Raw genomic sequence first — 10,914 nt, 5'->3', positions numbered from 1 at the left:
ACCCACACCGAAGATCCACTCTCCTGTACCCAGAGTTACTCTGCAGGCACACCTACCACCAGCTTGGATCTGTTTCCCAACTGCGGCCCTAAGTCCCCAGGGCTTCAGATTCTCAACCGCATTTGAGGCGCACGCGCCAGGTACACATCCCGACACAGACGCTTCCGAGAGGGAACCCCTACTTCGCGGTCACAGCTGTGCGGTGAGTACAGACAGTGTCTTCCTGTCCCCAGCGTCCCCCGCACGCCCCGCCCCTGGGTTTGGGAGGCCAGGCCTCCCTCCCCGCCCTCCGTCCCAGCTTGGAGGCTGGGACTTTGCCCGCCTTCCCAGCACGCCTGGAATGTCAACAGACCGTGTGACACAGGCCTCGCCATGGTGTCTGGGTCCCGCGGGCCGGCCCTCCTCTGCTCTCTGCTCGGCCTGCAGGCATCTCTGGCCGCAGGTATGTCAAGGTATAGGGTCCCCGGTAACCGCTGTGTGAGGGGCTGCGGGAGGTTGGTGACCACCTTTCTGGTGGGCACTCCTGTCCCCCTGGGGTGCTTGCTGGCGGCTCCCATGTGATCTGCACGCAGAGTCAGGGCTCGAGTGCGAGGGGGTATGTCTGTCCCCTCCCGTTCTTGGTTGGCCAGCACCAGGGACAGGGTGGGGACCCTGGACTGCACATTTCTGTGACCGCAGCCACCCTCCCTGCCACTACTGCGCCAACGGGCCTAGCTAGGAGGACAGCGAGACACTATAAGCTGTCCTCCTTGTGACTTGTCACTACCGCGGGGTGGCCGTGGTGGAGACAGCAGACACTGCCCCCCCCCAAACAGCCAGCCTGCGATGGCATGGGCGCCGGCCAGATTCCTGCAGGAGCCCAGGGGACAGCGCGGGCTCCTGGGAAAGACAGCGGGGTGGGAGGGCGGGAAGACACGGCGGTGGCCAGATTCCCCCGGTAACCACCAGAGGTAACTGGTTCCCCAAGAGCTTTGGTTCACATCTGCTGCCCCCTGAGGGTCACCCAGGCAGGTCTCCGCCCGCCCCTCCATTTGAGGGTTCCCTGGACCTCTCCCTCCAGACCAGGGGCTCCGCAGGAATACAGAGGCGAGACACTGTCACTGTGAAGAACACATGGGGTCTCCCTCCGCCTGGGCGGCCCGGGAGCTGCCCCTCCCCCTCCTGCCGCCCCATCCTCCCCTGCTGCTCACCTCTCTGTCACCCGCCACCCCCCCCCCCCCCCCAGGCCCCTGCGTCACCTTTATCCTAGCACTTTCGGTGAACGTCCCGGTGCAGGGACGCAGCCCGTGGCCTTTTGATTATGGAAGTTGACTGGACGCTTTGCAACAGAGTAACTTTTAATCCTCAGAGTTCATTTTCTATGTAGGCTCCTCCCACGAGTTACATAAGCATATGTATGTGCATATGTACATCTTATTTACAAAAGGGATTACACAGTTCAGATTATCGTATCATCTTCTGGTTTCACTTATATTGTATCTTCTTAAGCGTGTACTTCACGCGAACGAGGACACCTTCACGCAGTGGCTCTGCCTGCTGTCTCCAGGCTGTCCTTGTAGCCGGGTTCGAGTGGCCGCCTCTGAGGACGTCCTTGGGATAAATCCTACAAGTGAGGCGGCCGGGCCCGGAGCAACCCCCCACAGCCGCGTGTTTCCCGTTGCCTTACTCGGAGGGACGCGAAGGTTCCGTGCGTCGGCGCCGTCTGGGCGTGGCCAGTGGCCAAGGGCTCACGGACGGTCCCTCAGTCTTCCTCACCCAGGAGGAGGCCCACGGCGTCCTGCGCAGGCACCGGCGCGCCAACTCGTTCCTGGAGGAGCTGAGGTCCGGCTCCCTGGAGCGGGAGTGCGGAGAGGAGCGGTGCTCCTTTGAGGAGGCCCGGGAGATCTTCCAGAACGCCGAGAGGACGGTGAGTCCGCCCCCAGGGGGCGCCCTCCGCGCTGCCCGGCGTCGGTCCGTCTCCCTACTCGGAGGTCGAGGGCCCCGCGCACCGTGTCGGGGTCACGTTCCCACAAGAACGGCTCTCGGGGCCCCTGCAGCGCCCATGGACGGCGCCTCTCTGCGCGGGGCCCTCATTTCCAGCCGGAAAATGCGCTTTGAAAAGCAGGCCCCGAGGGGGCCCTGCCTTCCCATGGACGCTGCCCGCCCCCGACCCCCCTCCCCCGGCCCCTCGCCCCCAAAGCGGCCCGAGCTCCGTGCAGGGGCTGCTGATGGAGCAGACGGCGGGGACGCTGGCCTGGGCCTCTCCCAACAGCCCCCGCAGGCGCGGGCGGACACCTCGACCGCGGCTTCAGAGAGCAAACGTGTCGGGGCCGCTGCAGAGAGCCGCCCCACGGCTGTTTGCACGCTGGGAAAGGCGAGTGTCCACGCTGTCCCGCTCCACTCGGGGTGTGGCTATGAGGGGACAAACCCACACTTCTCCTCAAGGATCGTCTCACGCTCACAGGACACTCACCTCACACAGAACACTCGCCTCACACTCACAGGACACTCAGCTCACACTCACAGGACACACACTTTGTGTTCAAAGGACACCTGCCTCATTCTCGCAGGACACACGCCTCACACTCACAGGACACCTCACACCAAACAGGAAGTGGGACTATTTGAGGTGGAGGCTCACATGACCTTTTCCAGGTATAGTGAGGATGGTCATTTCCTGCATTTGTGCCCCACTTGGGTTTTCAAGGCATTTCCCACAGTTGTCTTATTTTATTCTTAGAGTGATCCTGTGAGTTTCAGTTTGCTTGCCCAGAACATTCCTCAGGAATCCGTATTATTGGAGCCTTTGCATCCATTAGCACCTTTTCCTCCTGTCGCCCCATGTGTGGATGGTCCCCCATCACCAGAGAAGGAAACGGAGGCTCAGAGAGCACGTGTCTTGTCCCAGGGTCACATCTTGGAGGTGGCGGAAGTGGGGCAGAAACTCTGGAATTCTGAATCAGGACAGGGAAATTTGTGACCTCTGGTGGCCTTGGCCATCTGGGGTGGAGAGGCGGGATTAGGAAACACCCCCTCGCCCTGGGTGAACTCACCTCTTCTCCAGAGGAAAAGTCTGGCTTCCGGAGCCCACTGCAAAGGGCACCAGGCCAGAAGCCCCCGGACCACCTCACTTCACCCCAAGTCCCCCGTTCATTCTGTGGGGACCACAGATATTTGTCAATGTGTGTCTCATGCGGCTTCCTCTTTGTCCCCTCAGAAGCAGTTCTGGGTTTCTTACAACGGTGAGTAGGTGAACGACCCATTTCGCCCCTGGCCAGCCTCCCCCTCAGCGCCCTGACCCTCGGTCGCCCCTGCCTGCCGGCCTCCCCCTCAGTGCTCTGAACCTGGGTCGCCCCTGCCCGCCGGCCTCCCCCTCAGCGCTCTGACCCTGGGTCGCTTCACAGATGGGGACCAATGTGCCTCGAATCCGTGCCAGAACGGGGGTTCCTGTGAGGACCAGCTCCAGTCCTACATCTGCTTCTGCCTCGACAATTTCGAGGGCCGGAACTGTGAGACAAGTGAGGACCCCACAGTTTGCGGGCAGAGCCCCCACGAGGCTGATGGGCATGGCCGGGCCAGGCGGGGGCTGGGCCCCAGCCTCGGTGGGAAATGGGCTCGGTGACCGTGAGACGCTTGGATCTGAGACCCTCGGGTGCTAATTCTTGATCGCCCCTTGTCTGCTTCTGGAAAATACAAACCCCTTGGGCTCCCAGTGCTGGGGAATTTGGATACACCTGGATGGGGCCCCGGGGAGGGCACATTATCACTGCCCAGCATCCCACTGAGACAGTGAGTAAACTTCATCTTCCCTACTTGCTATTACGAAAGTGTGAACTATTTTTTCACCATTCTAATGTTAAAATACTGCGAGGTTGAGGGGTTCCTTGGGCCGTCTCAGGGTCAGTAATTGGCTGGGAGGACCCATAGCACTCTCTGAAGGCCAACATACTCAAAGTTACAGTGGAAGGCTACAGATTGAAGTCAGCACGGAGACCAGTGTGAGCTTCCAGGTGTCCTCAACCAGTGGGGTCTTACAGACAGTCTTCCTTTCTCCAAGAACAAGGTGTGACGAGACTTAGGGAGTATCACACTGAGCCTCCACGTCCAGGGGTCTTCTTGGGGCTCAGTCACGTACACATGGCTGACCTCCTACGTGGCTGGCCTTAGTCTCCAGCCCCTCCAGAGGTCGAGGTGATACCCCACCATGAATCACATTGTTACACCATCCAGTGTGGCCAAAGGCCCCCAAGGAAACATCATTCTTATCAGACAGATGGAATTAAATTAAAAGTGTCCAACTTAATCAGCAAGGGTGTGGCGGTCACCTCCCAGGAGCTGAGGGCAAAGGCAAATCTCTCTTTGGGTAACTTCAATCCTTTGCCACATGTGTACACTCTGATACTCAAGGAGCTCTTGTGGGCCACAGCCACCTTCTGCTCTAAGCAAACCAGGGAGAGTAAAGGAAAGACTAAGGAAGAGGCTTCTTGCCAGTTATCTGGGGCTACAAAGCCTCAGTGTCCTTGCCCAGCCCTTTATGCTCAGGAGCCCTGGTGTGAATCCCCCAGGAGCTTTGATGCTCAGGAGCCCTGGTGTGAATCCTCCAGGACCATGGTGCTCAGGAGCTCTGGTGTGACTTCACTTCCAGGCCAGGCCTTCCTGCTGGGGGCCCTCAACTGGCACAGAGAGCTAACCCCATCTCCCACATCCTAGCACTGCCCTTCAGAGAGGGTGAATGTTCCTTATCTCCATCTGTCTGAGCCAGTGGTCAGCCCCCGCCCGTTCACTGGGGCACCAGGGCCTGGCTATGGAACCATCTCATCTGCCTGGCCTCTTGCCAGCAGGTATCCAATTGTGGTGAACACTTTTACTGTCCCCAGGCCCTCCCCGGCTCCCACCAGCTGCTGGGAGGGGACCACAGAGGCCCCATGTGTCAGCCCTATGTCCCAACTGGCTAAGCTGCTCAGACATGAGACCGCACACAACCCCAGGTCACCCTTCCGGATCGATCCAGAGCAGGCTGGGACCTGGCTGTCTCTGCAGCCAACAGCTAAGCACCGTTTTCATGCAGAATGAGGGCTGGCTCTCCCTGACTAGCACAGGCCCCTCTCAGTCTGTCCCCTTCCTGTCCTCAGACAAGAAGGACCAGCTGATCTGTATGAACGAGAACGGAGGCTGTGAGCAGTACTGCAGCGACCATGCAGAGACCAGGCGCTCTTGCCGGTGCCATGAGGGGTACGCGCTCCAAGACGATGGGGTGTCCTGCGCTCCCACAGGTAACGGTCCTCAGGGGCCAGCTCCGGGGGCTGTGCTCTGTTTTGTGCCCAACGAGCAGCCACCCATTCCTGTATGGCTGACAGATGACAAGGGTGAGTATCACTCACTGAACACCTACTACACGCTGACCACGCCTTGCCCACTCGAGAACAGGCCACAGCAGGAGCCGCTCCAGAGTGGCTGGTCAACCTGCCTGTCCAAGGCAGGTCCAGAGGAGCCAAGGGAGTCCCTGCCCGCCCCACTGCTGTCCTGTGGGGCACCCCATGGCCACACGTGGGGTCTACACTGACTGTGGCACAGTCTGGATGCCACGTCTTTTTTTTTTTAACGTTTATTTATTTTGGAGACAGAGAGAGACAGAGCATGAATGGGGCAGGGTCAGAGAGAGGGAGACACAGAATCTGAAACAGGCTCCAGGCTCTGAGCAGTCAGCACAGAGCCCGACGCGGGGCTCGAAATCAAGGACCGCGAGATCATGACCTGAGCCGAAGTTGGACACTCAACCGACTGAGCCACCCAGGCACCCCAACCACATCTTTTTTTAAAAGGAGAGCACTTTGAGGAAAATGTAAATTTTCCCCAACCCGGTCTCGAACTAACACAGTCCCAGCAGCTCAGGTGCCCAGGCCTGTCTGTGCAGAGTGAAGTGGGTCCCACCCCCGCTAGTGCCTGAAGCTCAACCCCCACCTCTAAGCGGTGTCTCCGGGCCCGGGGACTTTACTGCGGAAACCAGAGGAGCCAGGTGAAAGTGCTGTGGCCCAAGGTCTGGTCAGCCTTTAGACAAGCGTCCACCTCCTCAGGCAGCACGTCGCTCCCCTGGGGCGACTGGCAGAACCCAGTTTCAACAGGGAGGCCCTCTGTCCCTGCAGAAGCAGCTCCCACAGGGTGGGCCTGCCCTGCCAAGGGCGTGCCTGCAGGCCGTGGAGCCTGTCCCTCAGCAGCTGTCCCTCCAGCACGGACCCCGTGGCCTGATGACCTGTTTCCCACAGTGGAGTATCCGTGTGGAAGAATACCTGTTCTGGAAAAGAGAAATGGCCGCGACCCCCAAGGCCGAATTGTGGGTGGCAAGGTGTGCCCCAAAGGAGAATGTCCCTGGCAGGTGAGGCTCCAGGGCCCCTGGAGGGAAAGCAGGAGGTCGGCCGCAGGACCCCGGCCCCTCGTCTCCTTCCACTTTGCTCCGAAGCCCACGCCTGCACGCTCACCTCCGTCCGTCAGTCCGGGTGTCAGCACCCCCAGCAGCACCTGCCTTCTGGCTCTCCCCTCCCATCTCTTCCCGTCTCCTCCTCGGGGCTGCTGCCTCTCTCCCCTCCACAGATGGGGGAGTCCAGGCCACTGGTGGCAGATGGCAAAGGCAGGATTTGAACCCGCCACTATCTGCCCCTGGAAACGGAGGCAAGGCAGGCTGTCCCTGCACGTGCTCAGGTGTGTGGGGCAGCCTGTGAGCCTGGTCCCTGTTGGAAATGCGGAGCCTCAGGCCCCCAGACCCACTGGGCCAAAATCCACCTCTCACAAGAGCAGCACGCGTGCACTCGGGTTTCAGAGCCGGACCCAGTGGTCCTCCGGGCCCTGCACGTGGACACCCGAGTTGGACTGTTCAGAGTTGTTACCACACAAGAGTCTTGGAAGGGATGATGGTGGCTCACCAGTCCCCCTGGGCCTGACTCCGGGTCGGGGCAGCCCCAGTGCTCCAGCTTTGCTGCCATTTGGCCGCGTGCAGACCAGAAGCGGCATTTTTGGCTGAGCCGGTGGCCCCTCCCACCGGCCCGGCCCTGCCCCATCCCACCTGCCACAGGTGGGAGCAGGCGGTCGGGGCCTGCGTGGCACCTGTGCGGTCCCAGGCCCACTCCTCAGCTGGCAGGACCCGGGGTTTTGGTGTTCCGAGGATAACGTAAGCTAGACGCGTCCTAGCGGGACTGGTGTGTTCACCGGAGTGCCCAGAACTGGCAGTGTGTGCGGCGGAGGGACCGCACGGGTGGGTCTCTGTTGTTTACAGCAGACAGCACCTGGGAGGGCTCTGTGCAGGGGGAGGGGGCTGCAGCATGCACGCGCCCCCAGGTCCTCAACCCCAGGAGAGAGGTGGGGAAACTGAGGCCCACTGAGATTCGGGCTCCAATCCAGCCGAACCACTACCCCAGGCCTCCTCTTGTGGCTGCGGCTGCAGAGCCAACATCAGCTCCTTCCGCCTGCCCGCGGTGGGAAAACCACTGCAGGGAAAAGGCCTGCACCCAAGCTGCACTCAGGACCCGCTCAGCACCCTCCTTGCTTTTAGGGAGAAGAAAAGGAAGCATTTATGGGGCCCGCTGTGCACCAAGAATTGTGCCCGGTGCCGCGGCACGTGCCCTCTTCCCCCCTACGCTTGGCCCGTCTTTGTGGACCAGTCTTGCCAGCTCCTGCTGGTGGTGCCAGGGATGCGCAGGGGAACTGGCACCCACGCCCCATGGTCGGGCCAGTACCCACAAGCCCCCTGTTGCCTTAGCTGGCTGGGGAGATGGGCCGCGAGGGCCCTGGGTGCACGGGAAAGGCGCTCCCCACGGAGGGGTGACGTGAACTCTGCTGTGCCCGGCCAGGCTGCACTGAAGCTGGACGGCGTGCTGGTGTGTGGGGGCGCCCTGCTCGATGCTGCCTGGTTGGTCTCTGCAGCCCACTGCTTCGACAGAATCAGGAACTGGGAGAACCTGACGGTGGTGCTGGGTGAGTTTTGTGGCTCCTCCACCTGCTGAGCGTGGCTTGTGAGACCTGCCACGAGACGAGTGCCTCCAAACAGAGAAGTGGGCAATGTCCGGGCGGACCCCGGTGCCGCAGGGTCCCAGTGTGGCCACGGCCCCCCGGCCTCTCCACCCACAGAAAGTCACGGAGGTGTTGCTCTGCTCTACTCCCTTCTCACTTGGGCCAAGAGCCCCAGGGTTGCCTGGTGGATGATGGGACGCCGAGCACCCCCAGGGAGGGTCTGGGAAGAACTGGGGGGATCCACCACCCCTCCTCACGTGCCCTCAGCACCCCCAGATTCACCCTGATTCACACTCCATGAGGAGCCCTGCGGTGGCTGCCTGGGGGTGCCGCTCCGGCCAGCCTGGGATGGAACACAGGGCCCCTTCTGCCCCAGAAGCAGGCTGAGGGGCGGGGTATGAGCGGTGCCGGTCCCCCGCAGGCGAGCACGATCTCCGCAAGGAGGAGGGCGAGGAGCAGGAGCGGCACGTCGCCCAGATCATCATCCCCGACAAGTACATTCCCCGCAAGACGAACCATGACATCGCCCTGCTGCGCCTGCGGACGCCCGTGGCCTTCACCAACCACGTCGTGCCCCTGTGTCTGCCCGAGAAGGCCTTCTCCGAGAGGACGCTGGCCTTCATCCGCTTCTCCACCGTCAGCGGCTGGGGCCAGCTGCTGGACAGGGGCATCACGGCCCTTGAGCTCATGGCCATCGACGTGCCCCGGGTGATGACCCAGGACTGCCAGGAGCAGTCACACAGGAAGGCGGGCTCTCCGGCAATCACCGAGAACATGTTCTGCGCCGGCTACCTAGACGGGAGCAAGGATGCCTGCAAGGGGGACAGCGGGGGCCCGCACGCCACCAAGTTCCAGGGCACCTGGTACCTGACGGGGATCGTCAGCTGGGGGGAGGGCTGTGCGGCCGAAGGTCACTTCGGGGTGTACACCAGGGTCTCCCAGTACATCGAGTGGCTGCGCAGGCTCATGAGCCAGAGCCCAACCTCGGGAGGCCTCCTCCGGGCCCCGCTGCCCTAGCCTCAGTGCAGGGCCACCCTAATAAAGCTGCCACTCGTCCCTGCTCTGTTCCAGAAACACCCTGCACTTCTGGAGTGGGGGAAGGGCGTGCAAAGCTGGCTGAGCAGGATGTGCCCGGGAGCACCGATGTGCCTGCCAGGGAGGGGACGCACTGTTTCCCAGGGGACCGTGCTCCCCTGACCGCCGTTGTGGTGGTGCGTGTGCACGTCGGCATGCATACATTGGTGCCTACACATCGGCACGCACACACACCTGCATCCACACATCGGCGTGCTTACACTTGCGTGCTCACACTGGCACACACACCTGTGTCCACACATTGGCGTGCTCACACTTGCGGGCTCACATCTTTACGTTCCATTCCTGTCTTCTTGCACAAGCATGTCGCCCTCATTTCACGTACACGGGAAGCATCATCCATTCATCCGGGGGACTATCCTTCCAGATCTTTCTGTGTACGTAGCTTTGACCATAAAATGTGAGGCTGTCACCCTCCATATGGCGTTTGTCACTGGCCCATCCGTGAGCACACCTCTGGAGCGCCCTCCTGCCACCCTGGAGCGCCCGTCCTCACCCTGTTGAGGCCCTGCTTGTCCTGGAGCACGCTTTCTCTCATGCTCACAGCACCCCAGAGATGGGCCTTCCTCCACCGAGGCTGTTTTCCAAAACCAAGAGCACGTGGGCAGGTTTTGGAGGCTGTGGTTCCCCAAACCCTACAGAACCGGGCGTCCTCTTCCCGCCAAGGTCCCAGTCAACAACGGTCCTCAATAAGGGTCCCAGGGAAGCCCTGCCTGAGAGCCACCAGTTTCCTCAGTCCTGCTGCATCAGTGGGACCGGGGAAGGACCCAGTGAGTGACATTTTTATCAGATCCCTCAGGTGATCGTGGGGCCCGCTCGGCCTAAAGCCACACAGGCCATGGAGGAGGGAGAAACAAGCTGTCTGGTGGGGGAGGGAGATGACACAGAAGTGGGGCCCCCCTAAACATGGCAAGGCAGGTAAGGGCCCTGCCCCCCACCAGACACATCCGCGGGTGGAGGGGGCAGACTGGTTGCCCCAAGCCTGGAACGCCAACGGTGCTCCACACGGGTGCATTTGGCGCCGGACTTGCTGGGCTGAGGGATCAAGCCATATTTAGTGTAGAGTGAACCCAGGCCACCTGGTTTTGTCCAAGTGTCCTGGGACATGCCCGTTCCTTACACGGCATCCTCGGACAGAAATGGTCCGGCCAAAGAGACTATCTGCCCCTGGAGCTGGACGTGCTCACCATCTGGGCCTTTGCACAAGAGGTTCGCTGGCAGCCCAGCCGGCCGCCGGCCGGGGTCTCAGCAAGCGGACGGCTGTGCACCTAAGGAGACCCACCAGTGGGCGAGTGCGGCCCGCCTCATACTCCTGGCCAAGCCACCTCCTGCCCTGTGCCATAGCTCCTTGTCTTTGAAACAGGGGCCTCGGTGCTGGTGACCAGGATGGTCTGGAGCATGTAAGATGAGGGCCCTGGGAGGGCCCGCTGTGTCATGGACAGTAAAGCCGGTGTGCAAGCCTCTGGCGTCCTCCCCACAGCTCGGGCTGCAGGTGCTGAGGGGAGTTTCCTGCGTGCAGAATCCAGGAGCTGCCAGGAGCCCCGCGCCCGGGGCACAGGAGCTGGCTGGCCCCATTCCCTGGAGAGGAAAGAAGAGGATGGGCTGGCACACTCGGGCTTCTCTGGCTGTCAGGGGGAGACATAGGCCCCTGCCCGGTAGAGCTGCCATGGCACGGGCGCCCGGTGACTTCGGGACAGCCCCTAAAGGCTAACATGGCTGATGAGCCCACAGGCTCCCACGTTACCCCCAGCACTGGATGCCAGAGATGGGAGGGGCTCACCCGGGACCTGGTCTCCCCCACATGCTGAACGCACCCAGAGACAACACCACACACAGAGG

General features: G+C 61.5%; 1 protein-coding gene across 1 annotated transcript; it reads left to right on the top strand.

The window, feature by feature from the left end:
* The first annotated feature begins 289 nt into the window (after positions 1–289).
* On the top strand, positions 290–9,040 carry F7 (coagulation factor VII). The gene is made up of 8 exons (XM_086708212.1): positions 290–442; positions 1,746–1,906; positions 3,197–3,221; positions 3,384–3,497; positions 5,112–5,252; positions 6,243–6,352; positions 7,821–7,944; positions 8,402–9,040. The coding sequence occupies exons 1-8, from the start codon at positions 373–375 to the stop codon at positions 8,995–8,997; spliced, it is 1,341 nt and encodes a 446-aa protein (XP_086564338.1). The 5' UTR covers positions 290–372; the 3' UTR covers positions 8,998–9,040.
* The last annotated feature ends 1,874 nt before the right edge of the window (positions 9,041–10,914 follow it).

This window comes from Puma concolor, chromosome A1 (assembly GCF_028749965.1).
Source record: "Puma concolor isolate L17-30 chromosome A1, mPumCon1.1.hap2, whole genome shotgun sequence".
NCBI lineage: Eukaryota > Metazoa > Chordata > Mammalia > Carnivora > Felidae > Puma > Puma concolor.
This window is presented reverse-complemented; position numbering and strand designations above follow the sequence as displayed.

Bases quoted from the DNA above. Each gene is read 5' to 3' on its own strand.
- F7 (XM_086708212.1), top strand. From the start codon at position 373: ATGGTGTCTGGGTCCCGCGGGCCGGCCCTCCTCTGCTCTCTGCTCGGC. The intron at 5,253-6,242 runs GTAACGGTCCTC...TGTTTCCCACAG, and splicing joins GGTGTCCTGCGCTCCCACAG to TGGAGTATCCGTGTGGAAGA. The intron at 7,945-8,401 runs GTGAGTTTTGTG...GGTCCCCCGCAG, and splicing joins GAACCTGACGGTGGTGCTGG to GCGAGCACGATCTCCGCAAG.